The 26,486-nt window shown below is 54.7% G+C and overlaps 1 protein-coding gene across 2 annotated transcripts; it reads left to right on the top strand.

Moving 5' to 3' along the window:
* Positions 1 to 686: 686 nt before the first annotated feature.
* Positions 687 to 26,486, top strand: LOC119930631 (receptor-type tyrosine-protein phosphatase V-like). 2 transcript variants are annotated; one of them, XM_038749167.1, is made up of 32 exons: positions 687 to 740; positions 1,629 to 1,677; positions 1,951 to 2,223; positions 2,536 to 2,805; positions 2,969 to 3,235; positions 4,367 to 4,621; positions 5,773 to 6,045; positions 6,205 to 6,477; positions 7,303 to 7,566; positions 8,145 to 8,408; positions 8,769 to 9,050; positions 9,275 to 9,415; positions 9,649 to 9,859; positions 10,316 to 10,383; positions 11,769 to 11,895; positions 12,267 to 12,314; positions 12,811 to 12,904; positions 13,066 to 13,156; positions 13,260 to 13,336; positions 14,444 to 14,578; positions 16,071 to 16,196; positions 18,746 to 18,906; positions 20,483 to 20,618; positions 21,758 to 21,837; positions 22,121 to 22,211; positions 22,387 to 22,477; positions 23,164 to 23,240; positions 23,757 to 23,885; positions 24,363 to 24,476; positions 24,635 to 24,792; positions 24,897 to 25,032; positions 26,298 to 26,486. In XM_038749167.1, exons 1-32 carry the CDS (start codon positions 687 to 689, stop codon positions 26,355 to 26,357), a joined length of 4,875 nt encoding a protein of 1,624 aa, XP_038605095.1. In that variant the 3' UTR covers positions 26,358 to 26,486. The 2 variants fall into 2 exon arrangements, with proteins under 2 accessions (XP_038605095.1, XP_038605097.1); XM_038749169.1 differs by having other exon boundaries at positions 708 to 740; positions 24,360 to 24,476.

Genomic DNA, 26,486 nt, shown 5'->3' with positions numbered 1-26,486 from the left:
GGGAGGAAAGATGGAGAAGAGGATGAAGAGGGAAAGGGATGGGATGGGGAGGAAGGATACGAGGATCAGCGCTTGGAACAGTGCCCAGCGCTTAGAACAGTGCTTTGCACATAGTAAGCGCTTAATAAATGCCATTAAAAAAAGGAGAGTGGGAAGAAGAAGGGAAGAAGAGGTGGAGGAAGATGGGGGAAAGAGAGGAAGAATGTGGGGAAAAGGAGGGGGGAGAGGAGGAATGTGGGGGAAAGGAGGGGGGAGAAAGAAGAAGAGGAGGAGGATGGGGAAAGAGGAGGAATGTTGGGGAAAGGAGAGGGGGAGAAAGGAGAGGAGGAGAAGGGGGGAAAGAGAGGAGGAATGTGGGGAAAAGGAGAGGGGGAGAGCGAGAATGTGGGGAAAAGGAAGGGGGAGAAAGAAGAAGAGGAGGCGGAGGAAAGAGGAGGAATGTGGGGGAAAGGAGAGGGGGAGAAAGTAGAGGAGGAGGAGGATGGGGGAAAGAGAGGAGGAACGTGGGGAAAAGGAGAGGGGGAGAAAGAAGAAGAGGATAAGGATGGGGGAAGAGAGGAGGAAGGTGGGGAAAAGGAGAGGGGGAGAAAGGAGAGGTGGAGGAGGAAGGCGGGGAGGAGGAAGGGCTGGAGGAAGGAGCGGACTCCACCTCCAGGACTGCCCAACATTGCCTTGCAGCCTCTCCGATGAGGGCCCCGCTCCTCACTGCTGTGCTCTGCCTCCTGGGGGCCCTGGCCGCGGTAAGGGGGGACCCTGGGCTGGGGGCGGGGGGGAGGGAACCCCGGCTTTCTAGGCCGCGCCCCTCCTGCCCCGGGCCCAAGGCTGGTCCTCGTTAGGGCTCACCCCGAGCCCGCTCCCACCCGGAGGAGCACCTCAGGGAAGCTGACACTCCAGCCCTCCCTCCGGGACCCCTGGGGACCCCCGGCCCGGAGGGGCGACGCCGGGCACTGCCCTGTGTGCCCGCCCAGCGCCCCGGGGTTGGCCCACTTTCGTCCCAGATCCGGCCCCATCCTGCCGAGCCTCCCCACCGAGGAGCCCAAGCTCCGGGGTGGGGTCCCCTCCGGGCCCGTCCCACCCACCCTCCGTGTCCACGTCATTCTCCGTGCCCCCTCCCCACCCTCTCCCCTAGCCCACCTCATCCACCCTCCGTGCCCGTCTCTTCCTTTTCCCAAACCCGTCTCACTCACCCTCCGTTCCTGTTTACTTGTTTTGATGCCTGCCTAGACTGTGGGCCCGTTGTGGGCAGGGATTGTCTCTCTTTGTTGCTGAATTGCACTTTCCAAGCGCGTAGTACAGTGCTCTGCGCACAGAAAGCGCTCAGTAAATACGACTGATTGAATGAATGAACGAGCCCACCTCTCCCACCCTCCAAGCCTGCCTCACTCACCCTCTGTGCCCGCCTCACCCTCCCTCCTGCCTCCTTCACCCTCTGTGCCCACCTCGCCCTCCCTCTCTCCCACCTCACCCTTTCCCCGTGCCCACCTCACCCTCCCTCCTATGCCTGCTTCACTCACCCTCCGTGTCCACTTTGCCCCCCATGCCAACATCACCCTCTTTGCCTTCTGCCCATTAAACCCTCAATGCCCACCTCACCCTCTATGCCCTTCGTGTTCACATCCTTCCCACAGGAAGATGGATGCAGCTTCCCGGAGGGGCCCACAGTGGTCAAGGATACAGGTAGGTGCCCAGCGGCCCCTCTGGATGGTAGGCCCCTTTAGGGGGGGCAGAGTGCCAGGCTACCCATTCCAGGTGCCTCATTAACTGCAGTATTTGTTAAGTGCTTACTCTGTGCCCAGCTCTGGGCTAAGTGCTAGGGAAGAAGGTAATCTGTTCAGACTTGGTCAGCCTCTCCTCCTCTTGGAGGGTCCATGCCCTTCGCTTCCACCCTGTCTGCTTTCGATGGGTCTCCTCGGGCTCTGTATTCACATGCCACTCCATCCCTCTCCCCAGAGCTCTCCCTGCACATGCAAGTCAGCAGCCACGGCCGCCCCCCTAGCCTCTTCCTGAATTGGGAGGTGCCAGTGCCCGAGGGGCTTGGCTACACCCTCCGCCTCACCCGCCTGGGCACTCACAGCTCTCCGGAAGAGTGGCAGGGCCGAGCCGGCCCCAATGCCACTGGTTTCGAATTCCACGATCTGCCACCTGGTGCCCGTTTCCAATTGGAGACGACTGTGGTGCTGCCCTGTGGACGGAATGCCACCCACAGTGTCATGGCTCAAACGAGTGAGTAACCTCTGGGGAGGGGCAAGTGGCCCTTGGGGCAAGGCCACTGAGAGGGCAGAGGGATGGGGAGCAGGGAAGCCCTAATGGGGGCATCAGAACCAGAGGATTCGGGGAGAGTTGGGGGAGGGCAGGAAGGAGCCCAGCAGAGTATCTTGAACTTTCTGTCCCTCCAAGAGCCCAGGGTCAGGCCTGGGAGGGGGATTGCCAGAAGAGACCGAGACCCAGGTTGAACGTTTGGGCTGGGAGCCGGAGAGGAAATGAGCCTCAGCAGGTCAGGCCTCCCCAGTGGGTGTGTCTCCCTCTCCGGTGTAGCCCCCATGCCCGTCAGCCTCCTGCGGCTCCACAGACCCGGGGACCCCGCTGCCTTGGAAGCTACGTGGGGCTCTGCCCCTGGGGAGCAGGACAGGTACCAGCTCCTTCTCTACCACCTGGACTCCCAGACGCTAGCCCGGAACCTCTCGGTGCCACCGGGCACCCTCTCCTTCCTCTTCGATGGCCTCCTGCCAGGCAGCGAGTACGCCCTCCGGGTCACCACCTGGGCCGGGGAGCTCCATGCCAGCACTGGCGTCCGCCAGTGGACAGGTTAGTTGGTCTCGGGCCCTGGCTGTGGAAGGTAGCCAGAAAGCTTCCCTGGGCTCCTGAAGTGCCCAGCCTTAAGCACACCACTCCCCTTTACCCTAATTGTGCCCAAGCTGCTTCCGTTCTTCCATGACCCTGTGTCCTACCTGAAATTTCCCCATCCCAGATCCAGTGCCCCCGGAACACCTGGCACTGCACCATGGAGGCAGTAGCACTGCCCTGCAAGCCTCCTGGAGTGGAGCGGAGGGGGCCACCTGGATGCATCTCATCCTCACTGACCTCATGGGTGGTGCCAACCACAGTGCAGTTGCCAAGCGGGGCGTCTCCAACTACACTTTCAATCACCTGACTCCGGGCACCCCTTACCACCTGGAAGTCAGAGCTACCTCTGGTCCCCTGACGGCCTCAGGACCCAACGCCACAGAATGGACTTGTGAGTGTCCATGAGGTGAAGGGCCTCGGGAGAGGGTATGGGGGACTGGGCCTGGGGGATCAGTGGGCACCATCCCTGGGTATTGAGGGGGTGGGAAGAGATGCCCTTTTGGTAAGTGAAGCAGCGTGGCTTTGTGGAAAGAGCATGACCCTGGGAGCCAGAGGACCTGGGTTCCAATCCCAGCTCCGCCCCCATACCTGCTGTGAGAGCTTGGGTAAGTCACTTAACTTCTCTGTGCCTCAGTTACCACAGCTGTAAAAAGGGGATTGAGACTGTGAGCCCCGTGTGGAACACGGACAGCATCCAACCCGATTATCTCATATCTATCCCAGTGCTTAGTACAGTGCCTAACACATAGTAAGTGCTTAGGAAATTCACTGTACCTCGTTCTCGCCTGTCCCGCCGTCGACCCCCGGCCCACGTCATCCCCCGGGCCTGGAATGCCCTCCCTCTGCCCCTCCGCCAAGCTAGCTCTCTTCCTCCCTTCAAGGCCCTGCTGAGAGCTCACCTCCTCCAGGAGGCCTTCCCAGACTGAGCCCCTTCCTTCCTCTCCCCCTCGCCCCCCCTCTCCATCCCCCCATCTTACCTCCTTCCCTTCCCCACAGCACCTGTATATATGTATATATGGTTGTACATATTTATTACTCTATTTATTTATTTATTTTACTTGTACATTTCTATCCTATTTATTTTATTTTGTTGGTATGTTTGGTTCTGTTCTCTGTCTCCCCCTTTTAGACTGTGAGCCCACTGTTGGGTAGGGACTGTCTCTATGTGTTGCCAATTTGTACTTCCCAAGCGCTTAGTACAGTGCTCTGCACATAGCATGTGCTCAATAAATACGATTGATTGATCGATTGATTGATTGAAATTCTATTTTTAAAAAAAGTGTGGCATCCAGATTCCAGTGCCTGCTGGCCTGGTAAAATCTAGGGCTTGCCACCCCTATGGCAAAGGCTTATGCCCAGGAGAAGAAAGGATTTGGAGGACAAGATTATCACTCAGTCAGTAAGACTGGTGCCTCCGGAGTCCACAGCCTTGCCTGGGATCTGGTCCCCGAAGCCAAATTGACTCAACCTCGCCACTGTTCCTTCCCTGGCTCCACACCACTCCATCTCTTTCTCTCCACAGATCCCTCTGTCCCGCTTGACCTAGTGCCAACATCCCAGCCCCCTGGGCTCTCTTTGAGCTGGCAAGCAGGGCCAGGCAGGAGGGAGGGCTACCAGCTCTACCTGAGGGGACAAGCTGAATGCAACATCTCTCTGGGACCCGGTGCCCTCAATGCCACTTTCCCAGGGCCGCTGCCCACGGGACACTACACCCTGGAGCTCGTAGCACTGGCAGGGCCCCAAAGAGCCTCGGCATGGACAGACATTTGGCTGGAAGGTGAGTCTGGGTTAAGGGAGGGGGGGTGTCAATCAATCAATCAATAGTATTTATTGAGCACTTACTGTGTGCAAGGCACTGGACAAAGCACTTGGGAGAGGACAACACAACAATATAACAGACACATTCATTTATTCATTCAATTGTATTTACTGAGTGCTTACTATGTGCAGAGCACTGTACTAAGTGCTTGGGAGAGTACAAAATAACAATAAAAAGATACATTCCCTGACCACAATGAGCCTACAGTTTAGAGGGGGAAACAGAGATTAATAGAAATAAATAAATTACGGTTATGTACATCAATGCGGTGGGCCCATAAGGGGGTGGTTAGAGAATTCATTCATTCATTCATTCATTCATTCAATCATATTTATTGAGCGCTTACTGTGTGCAGAGCACTGTACTAAGCGCTTGGGAAGTACAAGTTGGCAATATATAGAGAAGGTCCCTACTCAACAATGGGCTCACAGTCTAGAAGGGGGAGACAGACAACAAAACAAAACATGTGGACAGGTGTCAAGTCATCAGAATAAATAGAAGTAAAGCTGGATGCACATCATTACAAGTCGGGGTGATGCAGAAAGAAGTAGGAAAAGAGGAAATGAGGACTTAGTCAGGGAAGGCCTCTTGGAGGAGATATACCTTCAGTAAGGCTTTGAGGGTGGGGAGAATAATTGTCTGCCGGATATGAAAAAGGGGGACATTTCAGGCTAGAGGCAGGACATGGGTGAGAGGTTGGTGGTGAGATAGAAGAGACTGAGGCACAGTGAGAAGGTTAGCATTAGGGGAGCAAAGTGTTTGGGCCTGGATGTAGTAGGAGAGTAGTGAGTTGAGGGAGGAGGGGGCAAGGTGATTCAGTGTGTTTTAAAGCCAATGGTAAGGAGTTCCTGTTTGATGCGGAGGGGGATGGACAACCACTGGAGATCCTTGAGGAGTGGGGAAACGCGGACTGAACGTTTTGGTAGAAAAATGATCATGATTTGCCAGGGTTTCTAGAGCTGGAACCTCAGATCCGCCTCCTGTGAGAGGCCCTGTCCCCTTCCTTCTGCTCCATTGACCCTTGGCAGCATCTTGGGGTCTCTGTGTGGAGGATCCGGGGGGTAGAGAAGGGGAGGGAATCTCTATCCGGCCTCTTTCTGCCTCCTCAGCCCCAGCAGCTCCCTCGAACCTTAGCCTGAGCAGCAAGGAGAGGCCCCCTGTCCTGCGTGCCAGCTGGGGGCCGCCCTCCGGGGACTCCGACGGCTACCGGTTGCGTCTGTACCAGCTGGCACCCCCGAGGCTTGAGGCGGAGCTTACCCTGGGCCCTGCAACCCGGAGCTTCTCCTGGGCACGGCTACCTCTGGGCACGGAGTTCATGGTGCAGCTGGCTGTCTTGAGGGGTCCGGAGGAGGGAGTCGCTGCCAACACCACCGGCTGGACATGTGAGTGGAGCCTGCCCCTTAATCCTGCTTTCCTGATCTCTTTCTGAAACCCCGGCGCTGACGGCCACCCCTTCCAACTACGGTCTGTCAGTGGACTCTGCTGTACTGGCCAGGAGGCAGGGTCCGTTGGCACTCACCCACCCCACGGTCCTCCTCCAGACCCCGAGGCCCCAGAGAACCTCACCCTGACCAACGTGGGCAGCCCTGAAGCCCCAGCTCTGCAGGCACTCTGGAGGATGGGCAGAGCCCAGAGTTATGCCCTCACCCTGTCTCAGCTGCCCCAAGGCACCGTCGTCCACCACCTCATCCTTCCGGGAAATGCCACTGAACACAATTTCAGGGGACTGGAGCCGGGTACGGAGTATGGCTTGAGGGCCTGGGCCGTTGCAGGAGCTTACCGGGCCTGGGCCCACAACATTACCCACTGGACACGTGAGTCACCTGGTGGGAAAACTTGGGCTAGACTCCCAGGGCCTGGCAGGAGGGCACGAGGGGAAGCAGGGAAAGGTGGTGGAGGGCCCAGGACTCCAGGATTCTCGGACTCACCAGGGGACCTCTTTGATCGAGTGCCCTCTTGGTGCCCAGCACTGGAGGTACCCAGTCTGTTCTCAATATTCTCATCCATCCCCCTGCCTCCCGTCCATTGGTATCTTGGCATAGTGGATAGATGATGGACCCGGGAGTCAGAAAGTCATGGGTTCTAATCCCGCTGCCTCACTTTGCTGTGTGACCTTAGGCAAGTCACTTCACTTCTCTGTGCCTCAGTTACCTCATCTGTAAAATGGGGATTAAGACTGTGAGCTCTAGGTGGGACAGGGACTGTGTCCAACCCAAGTAGCTTGTATCTACCCCAGCGCTTAGTAAAGTGCCTGGCAAATGGTAATTGCTTAACAAATACCATAATTGTTACTATTATTATCTTTCTCATTTGCAGAGGTTCCTAGGCCCAGGCAGGGTCGGCCTAGGCCTAGGAACCTCTTCAAATGAGAAAGATTCCCATGGATGGGAATTCTCCACCTAGCTTCCTCTCTGCCACTATCCAGCATCCTCTCCACTTCCACCGGTTCTCAACCTTCCTTGGCAGAAAGTTCTCCCCGGCATCTCATTTGGTTTCTCCACCGGTGGCCCCTCCTCAACTTGGGGCACACTGACCTTGGACTCTGTAGCACTCACCCCAACGCTATGCTGGCTGTGGGTTAGGATGGAGGGATGAGGGGCTGCCCTCTGACCTTCAGCCCTGCTATTCTTCCCTCACAGCTCCCCTGCCACCAGTGGCCCTGAATGTGAGCAGTGAGGGCCCTACCAGCCTACAGGTGTCCTGGGGCCAGGCGCCTGGGGGCCGGGGCAGCTACCACATCACCCTGCACCGGGAGGGAGTTGTGGTGGACACCCAGGAGGTGGGGCCAGAAGTGGTCATCGCCAACTTCTTGGGGCTGACTCCGGGCACCAAGTATGAGGTTGAAGTCAGCTCCCAGGCAGGGCCCCACCGTGTCGCAGCAGCCAACATCACCACCTGGACCTGTGAGTGGGGCACTGGGATGGAGGGAAGAGGGGGACCACGAGGCTTCCAGTAACTCCTCCAGACTCTTTTCTGAATTCCCTCAGAAAAGGAGGTAGCATGAACTTGTTCCAATCTGGAGAAACCAAGTCAGGGATCTGTGCAGGCAGAAGGGTAATCAATCCATCAATCAAAAGCATTTATTGAGCACGTCCTGTGTTCAAAGCACTGCACCTAACACTTGGGAGAGTGCAAGGAGTCCGGGCTTCATTGGCAGGTCTGTCCTGGCATTCACTATCCAACCAAACGGCTGTTTCCGGGCTGCTCACGGCTACCTCTGCCCGCCTGGCAACAACTGGGAGGCCAGTCGTGACAGCTGATTCTGGGGCTGATGGGGCCGGAGAGGTTGGAGCCCTGAGTTGTTTGCGTAGCTCTGGGACACGCTCATTTCCCTTCTCTGTGTCCTGTTTGCATTTGCTCCCCTATGAAGGGCCAGTGTGAGAGCAGGTCTCCAGGGTGATTTGTAGGGAGGCAGCGGGGTGTATGAAGAAGGTGGTTGCCAGGGAGGGCTCAGGGAGTCTCCCTCTTCTTCTGCCCACAGCTCCTCTGGCCCCCGAAGAGCTGTCGGTGGCGATGCAAGGCGACAGTGCAGTGGTGTCTCTGGGCTGGGCTGAGACCTCGGGGCAGGGGGACTGCCAGGCCTGGTTTTCGGAGCCTGGGGGCTCCCCACAGAGGGAGCCCCTGCAGCCAGGCCAAGCCAATCTGGTCCTGCGAGGGCTCACCCCCGGACGCAACGTCTCCCTCTCTGTGCTATGCCAGGCCGGGCCGCTCTGGGCCACCACTGGCCCGGTGGTATTGCCTGTTGGTAGGTTGGGATTGCCGAAGGGGGAGGCCCACAAAAATGTGCAGGCATTACATTCCAGTCTTGAGTTGGCACTGGTTCCTGGTCTGGGCATTCCTTCATTTCATAGCCAGTACCTAGCCAGTTAGACTCTGATGCCTAGCTTAGTTTTCCCCCATGATCCATTGTTTATTTGTGTATGTTAATGTCTGTCTCCTCTTCTAGACTAAGCTCCTTGTGGGCAGGAAAGTGTCTACCAACTCTGTTGTATTGTACTCTCCCCAGAGCTTAGTACAGTTCTCTGCACACAGTAAGCGCTCAATAAATATTATTGATTGATCTGGCCAGCTCTGCCCACCAAGTGATGAGCATCTTAATCTTCAGAGCCGGGCCCAGTGGAGGATGTACAGTGCCAGCCTGGAGCTACTTGCCTGACTCTGAACTGGACAGTGCCCACGGGCGATGTGGACACCTGCCTGGTAGCAGCAGAGCAGCTGGTGACTGGGGAGGCGGAGGTCCCTGTCTTCTATGCCAATACATCCCAGGCTGCCCTCCTGCTGTCTGATCTGGTGCCTGCCACCTCTTACCGTCTCAGCCTCACTATCCTGGGCAGAAATGGGCTGTGGAGCCGGACGGTTACCTTGCTGTGCACTACCACTACGGAAGGTAGGTGCCTGGTGCCAGAACTCTTGCCCTCCTGTCCTGGCAGACCCAGCCCTTCCCAAGGCACACTTCCCTGGGCCTGCACTCCAGCATCAGGTCCCAGAGCGGCAGTCTTGGGGATCCTGTGATCCCCTGCCCGTTCCCACGTTCCCCTGCAACTTTGTCTGTCTCCCTCTCTCTCTCTCTCCCTCACCCAGTCTGGCTTTTGAACTCTTCTCTGCCCCCAGCCTGGCAACCCCCCAAGTTGGCAGCCGCTCCCCGCCTGGAGCCCGAGGCCGGAGCCGGGGTGGTGATCACACCTGGCATGTTTGGCGAGGAGGACAGGCACATCCAGTTCTATGGCATCGTGGCTACCACCAACACCACCCGTGAGGCTCAGGGCGAGGGGGCATTGGAGTCAGAGCCCCATAAGGGATGTCGGGGGCCTGCCTCCAGGCACAGGGGTGGTACACGGTGGGGTTCTGGGCCAGACTCTACAGCATTCTGGGGCTGGCAGCAGATGGAAGGGAGAGGGCTGGGGGCACGTGGAGGAGGGGTACCACTACCCTCCATAAGACCGGTCTGTGTCCCTTCTCCCTTGCCCCCGGCCGCACCTGACCAGTTCTGCGCCCGCACCGCGAAGCCATCTCTCACACTTGGTACGACCACTATTATGGGGGGCAGGACTCCTATCTGGCGTTGCTGCTCCCCAACCCCTTCCGGCCAGGTCCCCGGGCAGCCCTTCGCTCCTGGACGGTGCCTGTAGGCACAGAGGACTGCGGTCAAACCAAGCATACCTGCAATGGGCGGCTCAAACCAGATATCCAGTACAGGTAAGGGCCAGAGCCTCACAGGGCCGGACTGCCATGGGGCAGTGCCATAGTAAGGGGGATTCCTGGCCCTCAGCTCTGCCCAGTCTCAATTTTCTCTTCTGTTCTCCTTCCTCAGGCTCTCTCCTCCTCCTCCTCTTCCTGTCTGGTCTATCACCACTCTCTGCCCCCTGGGGAGAAGTCCTGGGAGTAGAGGGGAGAATGAAGCAGCAGGGCTTGGGGCACTGCCTGAGCAGAGGACCTGTTGGCATGACAGAGGACAAGTGGGCCTTGCTGCCCTGGGACTGCCCATCTCCATCTGGCTTGGAGTGTCTTGTAGGGATAGGCCTGTAGCCAGAAGATCTGTTTTCCTTGTGATTAGCCCAGAGCACAGTGTTCCGCGCGTAGCAGAGGCTCAGTAAACGCCATGGTCGTCATCACTACATTCTGGGTCTCTGATGCCTGGGCTCTTTGCCCCAGGTTCAGCGTTGCAGCCTTCACCAGGTACGACCACCTGGATCCTGACGTCTCTTTCACGGCCTTCTCGGGTAAGGAGGCAGCTGTTGAAGGGGAGGTTAGGCAGAGGGCCTGTTGGTTAGCTCTCTTCCTCCCTTCAAGGCCCTGCTGAGAGCTCACCTCCTCCAAGAGGCCTTCCCAGACTGAGCCCCTTCCTTCCTCTCCCCCTCGTCCCCCTCTACATCCCCCACATCTTATCTCCTTCCCTTCCCCACAGCACCTGTATACATGTATATATGTTTGTACATATTTATTACTCTATTTATTTATTTATTTATTTTACTTGTACATATCTATTCTATTTATTTTATTTTGTTAGTATGTTTGGTTTTGTTCTCTGTCTCCTCCTTTTAGACTGTGAGCCCACTGTTGGGTAGGGACTGTCTCTATATGTTGCCAACTTGTACTTCCCAAGTGCTTAGTACAGTGCTCTGCACATAGTAAGCGCTCAATAAATACGATTGATTGATTGATTGATTGGTGAGGCCCAGTGTCTTGTGACAAATTCTGGTCAGCTCTTGTTCTGTTGACCCAGCAAATTCTGCCCCCTCTGCTCCGTTACGGTGGAGAGTAGAAGTGGCATGTTCTGGAGGCTGGGGCAGGAAACTGAGGACCTGTCCCAATTCCAAGATGGCCCTGAGCCCCATCTCAGGGCCCAGGAGGGGCTGGGTCACCTGAATTAGCCAGGAGTCCAAGGCCGATTCTTCAGTGATCCCCTCTAGATTGTAAGCTCATTGTAGGCAGGGAATATATAATAATAATAATAATGGCATTTGTTAAGCGCCTACTATGTGCAAAGCACTGTTCTAAGCGCTGAGGAGGATGCAAGGTGATCAGGTTGTCCCACGTGGGGCTCACAGTCTTCATCCCCATTTTACAGATGAGGTAACTGAGGCACAGAGAAGTGAAGTGACTTGCCCAAAGTCACACAGCTGACAAGTGGCAGAGCTGGGATTTGAACCATGACCTCTGGCTCCCAAGCCCGGGCTCTTTCCACTGAGCCACGCTGCTTCTCTAATAATATTGGCATTTGTTAAGCACTTTCTATGTGCCAAGCACTGTTCTAAGCGCTGGGGTAGATATAAGGTAATCAGGTTGTCCCATGTGGGGCTCCCAGTCTTCATCCCCATTTTACAGATGAGGGAACTGAGGCACAGAGGAGTTTAGTGACTTGCCCAAGGTCACACAGCTGACAAGTGGCAGAGGCGGGATCTACTAACTCTGTTATAGTGTACTCTCCCAAGCGCTTAGCATACTGTAAGGGCTCAATAAATGCCACTGATGATCTATTGATAGGGCTTTAGCCACAAATTACTTCCAGTAGGCCCCAGTCTGGATGCTTTGGGCTTCCCTTAGTGGAAATGTCTTAGCCCTGCCGCCCTTTCCAGCCCCATGTTTTCCCCGTTGGTCTCTCCAGAGCCCCGTGCCAGCAGTTCGGTGGCATCCGTGCCACTCCCGGTGGCAGCGGGAGTCGTGGCAGGCTGTGTGCTGACAGTTGGTGCTGTGCTGGGTCTGCTCTACTGGAGACAAATGTCGGGGCAGAGGTGAGGCCAACAGGGAGGGGGTGGGTGGCCTGGCTCTCCTTCGGACCACTGGTGCAGCAGGAAGGATTGAGGTTAGATTCATAAGGGACCATTAAAATGGCCTGGGTGACTAAGAGAGTTTGTGTAAGCTCACTGTGGGCAGAGAACATGTTTACCAACTCTCCCATGCTCTCCCAGGTGCTTCGCACCCTGCTCTGCACATAGTAAGCACTCAATAAATACTATTAATGATAATGATTATGGTGATGATGCTGATAATCATGGTGAGGCCTCTTTGACCCCCACCCACTCCGGCCCCTCCCAGCTGCTCCTTGATTTCTCCCCCTTTCTCCCCTTTCAGAGGGATTGATTGATTGATTGATTGTTTTCAGAGCCGAGAAGAGGAACCTAACTCAAGAGATGGCTACCCTCAACCTTCGGTGAGTGTGATTCATTCATTCATTCGTTCAATCGTATTTATTGAGCGCTTACTGTGTGCAGAGCACTGGACTAAGCGCTTGGGAAGTCCAAGTTGGCAACATATAGAGACGGTCCCTACCCGATCAATCGTATTTATTGAGTGCTTACTGTGTGCAGAGCACTGTACTAAGCGCTTGGGAAGTACAAGTTGGCAACATATAGAGACAGTCCCTACCCAACAGTGGGCTCACAGTCTAGAAGGGGGAGACAGACAACAAAACAAAACATATTAACAAAATAAAATAAATAGAATAGTAAATATGTACAAGTAAAATAGAGTAATAACTATGTACAAACATATATACAGGTGCTGTGGGGAGGGGAAGGAAGTAAGGTGGGGGGGATAGGAAGGGGGAGGAGGGGGATGGGGGTATTCAAGAATATCCCCCAGGGAGGGTGACTCTCCTTGAACCAGACACTGGCTTAACATTGCCTTTCTCCCTTCCACACCGCCAGGCACATCCACCGGCCTATCCCCATCCAGAGTTTCCGCCAGACGTACGATGCGAAGAGCGCCAGTGCCCACTATGCCTTCTTCCAGGAGTTTGAGGTGAGAGTGTCTGCCCCTCTCCTCCTGGGCGGGCAGGCCCTGTGCCCGGGGAAGTGGGGGAAGAGTCAGGGTCCTGGATTGCCTGGCTCAGGGCCCCGTCTCCTACGGATGAGTCAGCACGGTATCAGCCCAAGTGCTCCTCGACCTGCCGATCTCCTCAGGAGCTGAAGGAAGTGGGCAAGGAGCAGCCCAAGTTGGAGGCAGAGCTCCCTGCCAATACTGCCAAGAACCGCTATCCCCACGTGCTTCCCTGTAAGTGCCGGCCAGTTGGAAGTGGAGGGTTCTGCGCCCCGACGGCGGGATCGGGGGACGGGGGTGGGGGCTGTGCTCTGGGAACACCCCTGTCCTCTGGCAGATGACCACTCGCGGGTGAGACTGAGCAGGCTGGAGGACGAGCCCAACTCAGACTACATTAATGCCAACTTCATCCCGGTAAGTGCTGCCTGGGCACACATCCTGTAGGACCCGTCTGCAACAGGCCTGAGGGCCCCTTTAGGATAATGTGTTTCCTTGCTGTGCACCTGTCGAGTGTCTGTGCAGATATTTTGTAATGTCGGCCTGTGTGGCATGCGTGAGTCACAGCATGCTCTGACATTCCTATTCATCTGTCTGCTCAGTGGATACCTGTAGTATTTGATGTATTTCACCATCTGTGGTGCCTTCTTGGTATGAAGGACAACTATATATACAACTATATATGCACACATATATACATATATGTCCGTCATACTTGAAGAGTGTGTGTAGATAGGTAGATAGATTGGTAAATAGATAGGTGGATAAATAGATACATAGACAGAAGGATAGATAGATTGGTAGTTAGATGGGTAGGTACACTGACAGATGGGTAAGTAGATGGATAGATAGGTAAATGGATAGATAGATAGATGGGTAGGTAGACAGAGAGATGGATAGATGGATGGAAAGAAAGATAGATGGAAAAATAGATAGATGACAGAAAGGTAGACAGGTTTTGGTGTGTTCTCCCTGGGACTGTTCTGCCTGGGTATCAGACCTCTCTGTCATGGGCCACATCTAGTGGTGTAACTCTGAGTGGAAATCACATGTTTCTCCTTCAGCCCCCAGTTGCTCTTCTTCCTGCTATGGGAAGGGAGGAAGATTCTCCTGCCCCACCCTCCTCCCCCCGACCCATGGAGGCTGGCACTCTCCTAAAGCCAGTCCCGGGCCCTGCCTGCTTAGTGCCCCTGATGCTCCATACGCCCCCTCTGTCTCCCCCAACCCAATCAATCAATAGTATTGATTGAGCACCTACTTTATGCAGAGCACTGTACTGAGTGCTTGGGAGAGTACACTGCAACAGAGTTGGTAGACACATTTCTTGCCCACCCAGGGGAAAGTGGGCTTCTGGTGAACAGACTTCGCAGTCAGGCTCTCTGGGACCACCCCACTAGCCACAGCATAAGGGGGTTCCAATTAACGGGGAGCAGAGGGGACCTAAATGAGAGAGAGAGAAAGAAAGAGAGAGAGTCTCTGTCTATCCCTGGGCTTGTGCTCATGTGGGCGTCTCCACACCCCTAGGGCTACACCCGGCCCCAGGAATTCATTGCCACCCAGGGCCCCCTGAAAAAGACCCTGGAAGATTTCTGGCGGCTTGTGTGGGAGCAGCAGGTCAACACTGTCGTCATGCTGACTGTGGGCATGGAAAACGGGCGGGTGAGTGATCCTCAATCCTGCTCCCCACAGAGCTAACACCAAGAGATGGAGCATGGCAGCTCTGGGTAGACACAGGGTAGTGCTGACCTTATTCGCAGGCCCCGCTGGCAAAATCTTTTCATGCCTGGAAGTATGTTTGAAAGGCAGTCACTTGACGGTTGATCTCGACCATGCAGAACACGTGTGTTCCTGTGTGTTGTGTGTTCCCTGCTGCATGGCTGTGTGCAGCGGTTAGGGCTGCTTTTGGTTAATAATGGGTCTTTTCATAATTTCTGCTCCAAGCCCACTGGCAATTTTTCATTCTGTCCTCCCCCTAATCATCCCCAACTCCGAACCTGGGAGAAGGGAGAGACTAAGGAACATTCTGCTCGGTAAAATTCATTCATTCAATCGTATTTATTGAGAGCTTACTGTGTGCAGAGCACTGTACTAAGCGCTTGGGAAGTACAATTCAACAACAGAGACAATCCCTGCCCACAATGGGCTCACAGTCTAGAAGTAGAAGTAGTAATAGTAATAGTAGTAGCAGCAGCAGTACAAGAAGAATTTATTGAGTACCTACTTGGCAAGGTGCTCTGTACCAGGTGCTTAGGAAGTACAGAATAAAGATGGAATATGGGTGAGAGGTCACTCAGAAAGCCAGGAGTCCCCTACTCCCAGCCCAGCTTTTTCCCCGAGGATGAGCAATTAAAGATTATTATTAGGCTTTACACCTCTCCTTGAGGGCGCTTGGGGCCCATACCCAAGAGGGATCAGCAGACAGGAATAATGCAAAAGCTGATCCAGACACAACGGGATTAGTCATTTCAGAAGGTCTCTGGAAGGAGAAGGAGGTTGGAGAATTCTGGGTGTCCAATCTTCTTCATTCTCACACCTCATGGATCAAGGCGATCCACACACCCAGCTGTGTCCCAGGTTCCAGATTCCAACAGGGCTGTGGATCACACATTCAGATCATTTTCAGGGCCAAACACAGCCAGGGGCAAAGAAAACCTCAAACCTCAACAACTTTAAATGGGGCCAAGGAGGACACAACAGAAGGCCAGAAGGCTACTCTACCTTGCTGCTCAGGCGAATCACCATGAAGCCAGTTCCCTGCAGGAAGAGTCTAGGGGAACACCTCCTGAAGTCATTGGGTTTAGGGCAGAATACTAACTTTTTCCCTCTTTACCCTCTCACTCTTGGGGGAAAACCAGATTCACCCAACAAGACACTGGACAATTGCCTCCCTGTCCTATGGGGGAGCTTCCAAATTCACTGAATCTGGGCGGGTTTCCCAGAGGGAAATGCCAGGGAGTGTCAGGGGAGGGGGAAATGCCAAGGCACAGGAGAAAAGCAGCAGATGAAGCAGCAGAAAGCGATTAGAGTGGGCTTGGGCTGGGCCCGGCCCAAGGGACAATGAGCCTGGAAACGGAGGCTACCCAAGCCCCAGGAGGAGGAGACCAGTGATTCTACCCCTTTCTCTTGGACTCTCCCGGCTGCCACCCTACAGGTGCTTTGTGAGCACTACTGGCCCTCTGACGCTGCCACCCCTGCTCTCTTCGGTCACATCACCATCCGCCTCCTGGCCGAGGTCACTGGGGAGGAGTGGACAACCCGGGAATTTCAGCTGTTCTATGTAAGTGTCCTGGGGCAACAAAGGAGTTGGGGAATTGTGGGGAAGGGACATGGGCCCAGGGAGAGACTCTCCTACTTCGTGTCCGTCGTTCCTGTTAAATTGTAGTTTTCCAGGGCAGACAGAGATTGTGCCTTTGGCCTCTAGCTGTCCTCTTCTGGAAGTTTAGAACAATGCCCTACAGGCAGTAGACACTCAATCAAGACTTGACTGATGGAAATGACTTGCCCTCAGTGAGTCTGGGGTACAGCTGAGGCTAGAAACCCTCCACTAGACTATTATTTCTCCCTTCCTATTTAGTGGTTACAAGGCCTGTAGCCTTGCAGATAACCACCTGCCCACTCCTCTGGCTATAAAGATATCACTCTTCCAGAGTGGAAAGGGATCAGTTCCTCTTACTCTCTGCTCCTATGAGGAAGACAGAGCAGGGCAGGCTGGTAAGGCCTAGGACTTAACTACAAGGCTACTTGAAGATGTTGGGTAAGCTGGGTGGCCTTCTGCTCCATGACTGACCCTCCCTGGAGAGCTCTTCATGGGTTAGATCCAATAGAGTGGGTCCTAAGCCTGAAAAGCCAGGTCAGACCAGCATAAGGCCAAACCTGGTTGGGTTGAATCATGTGAGAATTTTTTTTTAAAATGATACTTATTAAACCCTTACTAGATGCCAAGCACTGCAGTAAGCTCTGGGGTAGGTACGAGATAATCAGGTTGGACACAATTCCTGTCCCACACGAGGCTCACAGCCTAAGTAAAAAGGAGTAGGATTTAATCCCCATTTTACCAATGAGAAAAACGAGGCACAGAGAAGAGAAGTGTTTTGCCCAAGGTCACACAGCAGACAAGAGAAGCAGCATGACCTAATGGAAAGAGCATGGGCTTGGGAGTCAGAGGGCCTGCATTCTAATCCTGTCTCTGCCACTTGCCTGTTGCTATTATTATTACTATTATTGTTATCATACAACCTCCCTGTCCATCTCAAACTCAGAAGCAAGAGGGACACCTCAAGAAAATCTAGTATCTCCCCAACATACCTTCTCTCCTCCCAATTCCACACACACATACACACCCCACCCCACCCACCCCCGCCGCTATGTGCTTCCAGCAGCACTGTGCTCTGGCATTCTCATTCAATCCACATATTCGATCTGTCACCAAATCCTTTTGGTTCAACCTTTGCAATATCAGCCAAAATCCACCATTTCTGCTACTATGTTAATCCAAGCACTTATCCTATCCTGTCTTGATTACTCAATCAGCCTCCCTGCCTCCTATCTCTCCCCACTCCAGTCCATGGTTCACTCTGCTGCTTGGATAATTTTTCTACCATTCATTCCGTGTTTCCCCTCTCCTCAGGATCCTCCAGTGGTTGATCATCCGCTTCCACATTGAACAGAAACTCCTTACTATAGGCTTTAAGTCACTTAGTAGCATTATGGCCTAGTGGAAAGAGCCTGGGGGCTTGGGAGACAGAAGACGTGCGTTTTAATCCTGGCTCTGCCACATGTCTGCTATGTGACTTTGGGCCTCAGTTACCTCATTTGTAAAATGGGGATGAAGACTGTGAGCCCCATGTGGGACGGGGACTATGTCCAACCTGACTACCTTGTATCTACTCCAGTGCTTAGAATTGTGCTCAGCACACAGTAAGTGCTTAACAAATACCATAATTAATTAATTAACCAATTTCCCTCACTCCTACCTTACCTCCCTGATTTTCCACTGCAACCCAGCCCACACACTTCGCTTCTCCAATCTATTTTACCACCGACCTCTCGTCCAAGTCCTACCTCTGACCTGGAAATCCCATCCTGTTTATATCCAACATATGATCACTCTCCCGACCTTCAAAGCCCAATTAAGAGCACAACTCCGAGAGGCCTTCCCCCACTAAATCCTCATTTCCTCTTCTCCCTCTCCCTTCTGCATTGTCCTTGCACTTGGACTTGCCCCACAGCACTTACGGACAAATCCATTTTATTAATATTACTGTCTGTATCCCCCTCCACACTGTAAGCTCATTTTGGAGAGGGAACACGCTGTCATGTTCATCCTATCATCATGTCAGGGGGAGTCATCTCTCTCTTTTATTTTAATGGTACTCGTTAAGCGCTTACTTATTCATTCAATCATATTTATTGAGTGCTTACTGTATGCAGAGCACTGTACTAAGTGCTTGGAATGTACAATTCGGCAACAGATAGAGACAGTCCCTACCCAAGAAGGGGCTCACAGTGGGAGACAGAAAACAAAACAAAACAAGTAGACAGGTGTCACTGCTCCTCTAATGGGAAAGAACACAACATCAAATGCCCAAGCTGAAGCCAAGGACATGAAAAGTGAGCTGGGTACTGCTTCTGATGGGGCGATCTTGTCCCTTCCAGGAACTCAGCGGTGTCTGGCACATACTAAGCATCTAATCAATGTCATGAGCACCCTGGTGAAAACAGCACCAGGGGCAAATTGTGGGAAGGCTTGCAGGTGGAGTGTCAGGGGGAAGAGGAGGAGGAGGAGGAAGAGGAGGCTTTATTTCACTTTGTCTGCTGGGCCGGCAGGGTCCCCAGCAGCGGGAGCGGCAGGTGCAGCAGCTGCAGTACACGGCCTGGCCCGACCACGGCCTCCCCGAGTCCACTGGCTCCATCATGGCCTTCGTGGAGCTGGTGCGGGAGCGAGGACGGGTGGCTGCGGGGGCCGGGCCCACTCTGGTGCACTGCAGGTAAGGGCCGGGGTGGGGCTGGGGTTGGGCACTGTGAAGGGGAAACAGTCTGGCCTGGTGGAAAGAGCAAGGGCCTCGCGGAAGCAGAGGATCTGACTTCTAATTCCGGCTCTGCCAACTGCTTGTTGTGTGACCTTGGGCAAGTCAACTTAACTTCTCTGTGCCTCTCCTGTTCACCCTCCTACTTAGACTGTGAGCCCCGTGAGGGACAGGGACTGTGTCCAACCTAATTAACTTGTACCTACCTCAGTGCTTAGAATAGTGTTTGTCACATAGTAAGAAATACCATAAAGAAACGCAGGGGAGGTGGGAGGTGGGAAGTGGGATTGAGCTGGATGGAGGAGCTGGGGCTTGGGAAGGGGCCTAGGAAATATTTAATTATCACCCCACCCGTAGCACTTTCATAAGTGCTTAACAAAAAACAGAATTATTGTATACATAGCCATGATTTATTTGCATGTCTGTCTCCTTCTCTAGACTGTAAACTCATTGTGGGCAGGGATTGCGTCTCCCAACTCTGTTGTAGTTCCCCAAACTCTTATTACAGTGCTCTACACATAGTAAGTGCTCAATAAATACCATCTATTGATTGACTGATTGATTGGAAGGGCCACAATGATGATGGTCATGATGATGATGGTATTTTTTAAGCACTTACTATGTGCAAAGCACTGTTCTAAGCGCTGGGGGGATACAAGGTGATCAGGTTGTCCCATGTGGGGCTGACAATCTTAATCCCCATTTCACAGTTGAGGTAACTGAGGCACAGAGAAGTTAAGTGACCTGCCCAAAGTCACACAGCTGACAAGCGGCAGAGTCAGTATCAGAACCCATAACCTCTGACTCCCAAGCCCGTGCTCTTTCCACTGAGCCACGCTGCTTCTTAGGAGGCTCAGGAAGAGAGGGGAGGAGAGGCACAAGGGTGGGGATAGACGTGCAGGCCTGTGTGGTTAATTTACACATAATCAGTGGGGCACGTGTAATTAGTATCCCCATTTAAGTGGTTAGCACTTAACAATAATGATAATTATGTTGTTAAGCATTTACTATGTGCCGAGCACTGTTCTAAGCACTGGAATAAATACCAGTTAATCAGGTTGGACACTGGGGCTCACACACTTAATCCCCATTTTACAGATGAAGTAAGTGAGGCCCAGAGAAGTGATTTACCCAAGGTTGGATTCAGCGGTCAATCAATCAATCAATCGTATTTATTGAGCGCTTACTGTGTGCAGAGCACTGTACTAAACGCTTGGGAAGTACAAGTTGGCAACATATGGAGACGGTCCCTACCCAACAGTGGACTCACAGTCTAGATTTGCATATCATTGCCACAAATGACACCATGGACATTGGCTCCCCTGATGGCCAGATGGCTAGTTTCTTGTCCTCAGACCTCAGTTATGTGCCCCTTTGTTGCCTCTCCCCTTCGTCCCCCAGTCCGCCCAGCCCCTGCCGGGTCAGGGAGGGGAGGTCCAGCTTGGAGTCAGGTCTACTGGCTGCTTTCTGGAGCCACGGCGGAGCCGGGTGTGTTGGCGGTGGGTGTCCCTGCTCACCTTCCCCACCCAACTGGCAGCACGGGCGTGGGCCGGACGGGCACCTTCATCGCCCTGGCGCGACTCCTGCAGCAGCTGGAAGAGGAGAAGACCGTGGATGTGTTCAACACCGTGTACACCTTGCGGCTTCACCGCTACCTCATGATCCAGACCCTGGTGAGAGCGGGGCGCCACGGCCGGGGGTCGGACCGCAGGGGGACGGTGGTGGGAGACTGTGGCGTGGAGGCTGATGGAGAGGAGAGAAGAGGGTCAAGAAGGGGTTGGAGGGAGTGGAGCTGGGGGAGATGGGCAAGGAATGCCAACTTGGGGGAGGAGGGGGAGCCTGCTGAGGTGGAGGCAGAGCCAGAAGAGGGGGAAGCGGAGTCAGGCGAGGCTGCTGCTTTTCGCACCCTCCTCCCCGGGCCTGCAGTCCTATTGCACAGGGGCCCCTGAGTGGTCGACTGCCCACTCTGTTATATGGTACTCTCCCAAGCGCTCAGTACAGATGAGCATGGGGAAGCAGCATGGCATCATCATCATCATCAATCGTATTTATTGAGCGCTTACTGTGTGCAGAGCACTGTACTAAGCGCTTGGGAAGTACAAGTTGGCAACATATAGAGACAGTCCCTACCCAACAGTGGGCTCACAGTCTAAAAGGGGGAGACAGAGAACAAAACCAAACATACTAACAAAATAAAATAAGTAGAATAGATATGTACAAGTAAAATAGTGGATAGAGCACGGGGCTGGGAGTCAGAAGGTCGTGGGTTCTAACCCCAGCCCCGCCACTTGTCTGCTGTGTGACCTTGGGCAAGTCACTTCACTTCTCTGTGCCTCAGTTACCTCATCTGTAAAATGGGGCTTGAGACTGTGAGACCCACGTGGGACAGGGACTGTGTCCAACCCGATTTGCTTGTATCCACCCCAGAGCTTAGTGCAGTGCCTGGCACATAGTAAGCACTTAACAAATACCAGTTATTATTATTATTATTTGCTTGTATCCACCACCAACCCCCCCCCCCCCCCCCCAGCGCTTAGAACAGTGCCTGGAACATAGTAAGTGATTAATAAATACCATAATTATTATTAATTACTATTACAGTGCTCTGCACACAGTAGGCTCTCAATATATTCCATTGACTGACTGACTCCCGCCCCTTCCCTGGCTCTTGCACCAGCTGTTCGATTATTTTCTGAACGTGACCCTGCTGGCTCTTCCTCCCACCCCCTTCCCCCTCTGCCAGCCCACCAGAAGAGGGGGAGCCGGGTCACCCAACGAAGTTGCGCTACCTGGCTGTCTTCTGCCCTCTCAGGCCCAGTACATCTTCCTGCACAGCTGTCTCTTGGACAAGATCTCCGAGGAGCCTCAAGCCAAACTGGCCGTGTCCCAAATGTAACCCTCCCACCCCTTCTGCCAGGTTCCGGCCCCCTCCAACCCACCCCTCCTCCCTCCCCCCTCAAAGGTCTGCGGATGTGGCTGTTGCCCGCCAGTGTTTCCCTCTCTGGGCCATGGCAGAGGCCCTTGACAGTCTCTTTCATCCCTGTGCTGACACTCAATCTTGGGCAAGGAGGTGGGAGGGGAGGAGGGATGGGGGCAGCTGGAGGAGGGAGGGTCAGGAGGCCCGGGAGGAGGGGGAGGTCAGGTTTGGCATCTCACTCTCCCCATTGTCTCCCAGCTCCCCCGGCCCCATCGCAGCCAAGAGCTTCCTGCAGCAGTTTGCCAAGAAGTCGGCCAGTGCCAACGCTGGCTTCCTGAGGGAATACGAGGTGGGTGACGGGCACAAGGCATGGGCTCATCTTTCCTGCTTCGCCCTCTCCCCCCCGACCACCTGCCTGGTGCCTGAGGGGATCTCACCCACTTCCTCTCCTTCATAGGCCCCTCTGTCCCTGGCTGGCAGTGCCCACCCGGGCTAAGCCCTTGTGCCATCTCTCCCTTCCCTAGAACCTCCTGGAGGCACTCAAGCATCACAGTGATCCTGGGACACCCTGCCCTGGGCACCAGCCAAGCAACCCCATCTCCCAGCTCCTGCCTTGTGAGTGTGGGATACTCCCCTGCCCCTCTGATGCCCCCGAGCCCTCTGAGGCCTGAGCTCTGTACCTGGCTCAGGGAGCAGGCCCAGCCCCTGGCCTACGGATGCTGATAGTCTTAAAGGGCAATTAGGACAGACTCAAATGTCTCAGCTGGAGTGGGTGGGCTGGAAGGAGGGGACTGGGTGGGCAGTGGGAGAGTCAGAAGAAGAATCTGGGAAAACTTCCTAGAAGAGGTGACGGCAGAAGCTCACGTTTATTATTATTGATAATAATAATTATTATTATGGTAAGTGTTAAGCACTTACTATGTGCCAAGTTCTGTTCTAAGTGCTGTAATCAGGTTGGACACAGTCCCTGTTCCACACTGGGGCTTACAGTCTTAATCCCCATTTTACAGATGTGGTAACTGAGGCACAGAGAAGCTAAGTGATTTGCCCGAGGTCACACAGCAGACAGGTGGTGGAGCTGGGATTAGAACCCATGTCTCCTGACTCCCAAGCCCGTGCACTCACCACTAAGTCACACTGAGCAATTAGACTGGGGCCCTGGAGAGCCCTGAGTGGCAGCCAGACCTGATCGGAGTGTTGTGTGGGAAACTCGGCCATGGGGACTGGGTGGTCAGCCCTGGTGGTCTGAGCTGTGGGCAGTAAAAGGCAGTGCCCCCTCACCCCACCCCATTTCTCTGCAGATGACCGTTCCCGTGTTCAATTCTCTCGGCTGGAGCAGGGACCTCTCTCCGAACTGGGCCAGGCCTGGCTCTTCCCAGTGAGATTGTCTTCCTTGGATCGCTATTGTCCTCCTTCCCTTCTCCCCATCACTACCCCCAGACCCTGGACTGGTTGCCAGATATCCCCTCCCCTTCCCCCCCACATCCACCCCGAGCCCCCGCTCTACCTCCATGCTGGGGCTGACCAGGCCTGGGAAGGGGGTGAGCTGTCTGGTCTGGTGGAAAGAGCTCAGGTCTGGTAACCAGGTGTCTGAGTTCCAATCCCAGCTTCACTCTGGTCTGCTGGGTGACCACTGCCAAGTCATTTAACATCCCTGGGCCTCCGGGCCCCTCTGAGTGAGGATAGCATGCCCTGATGCTCCCTATTGCATGGAGATGGGGTGAGGGGGAGCTGATGCCACTGCCTTTTGGAAAAATCAAAGCCACCTTACACCTTCAAGGGAATCTTGTTACTAGAGGCCCAGCCGTATCCTCCATCCCAGCCTTCGCCCCTGCCCCTTCTCCCATCCCCAACCCCACTCCTGAACCTTGGGCTGAGCCAGGCTCCTCTTCAGGGTGGAGCCCTGGGCCAGGACTGTTTGGCGCTGGCAGGCCCGGTGCAGGCAGATGAGTTCTGGAGGCTGGTGTGGGAGCACGATGTCCGCGTCCTCATCTCCCTGTGCCCGCCGGAGAGCCAGGATCAGGTGAGGGGGGTCAGCGGGAGCAGGGCTGTGTGGCACTGGCAGTCTCGGTGCAAGCCGATAAGTTCTGGAGGCCAATGTGGGAGCGCGATGTCTGAGTCCTCATCTCCCTGTGCCCACTGGGGAGTCAGGATCAGCTGAGGGGGGTCAGCGGGGCCAGGAGCAGGGCCAAGAGCGGAGCCAGCCCAATGGGGCCCATGCAGTGACTTTAGGCTGGGTCTGGGGGCTCTGAGGGGCACTGAAGAGGGTGGGGAGGTCTCTGCAAGGGGAATGGTACTCTCTGGAGGCCCATCCACACTGAGGCACTGACTGCCAGCAGGCCAGGAGTGGGCACTGAGGAAGGCAGGAGTCTCTGCAGGAGGAGCAGTCCCGGCTAGAGGGTCAGCCCCTCCACACTGAGGGGCCGACTGTTCAGCGGGCTCTGAGGGGGCCTGGAGGGAGCACTGAAGAGGACAATGAGGAGGGTTGGGGTCTCTGCAGGAGGAGTGGTACCCCCTGGAGGGTCGGCCCATCCACACTGAGGCGCTGACAGTCCGGTGGGAAGCAGAGGTGGCTGTGGTGGAGTGGCCTTGCTCTCGACTCTGGATCAAACATGTAGGTGCTGGGCCGGGACGGGGAAGCCCAGCGGAGACTGTGGGGCGGTGGGAACAAGGGGCCCCTGTGGGAGCTCAGGAGGTGGAGGGTAGGGCAGAGATGGGGAAAGCAGGGTGGCTGCCCTGCTGATCACCACTCATGGCCTGACAATCCCCCAGGAGAAGAAGGGGAAGGAGCGGCAACTGTGGCGGTTCCAGTTCCTGCACTGGGAAAGCGGGAGGGAACCCCCAGCCCATGCCCTGCCCCACTTTCTGGAAGCCGTGCTCCAGTGCAGCCTGCAGGACAAGAAGCCTGGGACTCTCCTCGCTCATGCAAGGTAGACCCCCGACCCCCGACCCCCACCAGGGACCAGCCCTGAGGGCCCAGGTATCCAGGCCCAGGGAGCCCTGAGGCGAGGCTGACAAGAGTCCCTCACTGCAGTTCAGGACTGGCTCAGCTGGGGACCCTCCTAGCCCTGGAGCTGCTGCTGCATCAGGCTGGAAAAGACGGCACCGTGGATGTCTTCAGTGTGGTCCTGCGGCTGGCACAGGGCTGCCGCTCTATGACCCCGACGCTGGTGAGAGCTGGGGGTCGTGGGGTGGGCTGGGGTTGCGGGGGCGGGGAGGGTGTGGAAATGGTGGAAATAGAGAAGCAGCGTGGCTCAGTGGAAAGAGCCCGGGCTTTGGAGTCAGAGGTCAAGGGTTCAAATCCCCGCTCCACCAATTGTCAGCTGTGTGACTGTGGGCAAGTCACTTAATGGGTCTCAGTGACCTCATCTGTAAAATAGGGATGAAGACTGTGAGCCTCCCGTGGGACAACCTGATCATCATCATCATCAATCGTATTTATTGAGCGCTTACTGTGTGCAGAGCACTGTACTAAGCGCTTGGGAAGTACAAATTGGCAATAGAGACAGTCCCTACCCATCAGTGGGCTCACAGTCTAAAAGGGGGAGACAGAGAACAAAACCAAACATACTAACAAAATAAAATAAATAGAATAGATATGTACAAGTAAAATAAATAAATAAATAGAGTAATAAATATGTACAAACATATATGCATATATACAGGTGCTGTGGGGAAGGGAAGGAGGTAAGATGGGGGGATGGAGAGGGGGACGAGGGGGAGAGGATGGAAGGGGCTCAGTCTGGGAAGGCCTCCTGGAGGAGGTGAGCTCTAGGTAGGGCCTTGTAACCTTGTTACACCTTGTAACGTCCCTTGTAACGTCCCCAGCGCTTAGAAGAGTGCTTTGCACGTAGTAAGCGCTTAATAAATGCCATCATTATTAATGGTAAAGTGATAGTGGACTCAATCTCTTGGCTGCAGCACCGCTTCTCTGCCGCAAGGTGGTGCTGCCGGCCACCCCTCCCCGTCCCGGCTGCCAGGAGCCCCGCAGGCCTCCCACCAACCCAGCCCTGAGGAACATAATAATAATAATAATAACAATAATAATAATAATGTTGGCATTTGTCAAGCACTTACTATGTGCCAAACACTGTTGTAAACTCTGGGGTAGATACGAGGTAACCAGGTTGTCCCACGTGGGGCTCACAGTCTTCATCCCCATTTTACAGATGAGGTAGCTGAGGCAAGGAGAAGTTAGGTGACTTGCCCAAAGTCACACAGCTGATAAGCGGCGGAGTCGGGATTAGAACCCACGACCTCTGACTCCCAAGCTCGTGCTCTTTCCACTAAGCCATGCCGCTTGTGCTGAACAAGCCCTTGGAGTGAGGGAGAGGGCTGCCTGTCTCCCACCCCTTCCTCCAGCCCTCCGGCCCTCTTGGATGGAAGGGCGGGGAGGGGAGGCCTGAGCGGAGGACTTGCCCCTCTCTGCCCCCAGGCGCAGTACATGTACCTCTACAGCTGTGTCCACAGTGCCCTGACCGGACAACCCGTATGAAAAGGCGAGGAAAAGGCCAGGGCAGTGTCCCATCCGTGTTGCTGTGCATCTCTCCCAACCTCTGACCTGTGCCATGCCCAGCTCAGAGCTTCCAAACTTCCCGGCGCAGGAATAAAGAGATCTGTCGGA

The sequence above is a fragment of the Tachyglossus aculeatus genome, chromosome 7 (genome assembly GCF_015852505.1).
Source record: "Tachyglossus aculeatus isolate mTacAcu1 chromosome 7, mTacAcu1.pri, whole genome shotgun sequence".
NCBI classification, from domain to species: Eukaryota; Metazoa; Chordata; class Mammalia; order Monotremata; family Tachyglossidae; genus Tachyglossus; species Tachyglossus aculeatus.
This window is presented reverse-complemented; position numbering and strand designations above follow the sequence as displayed.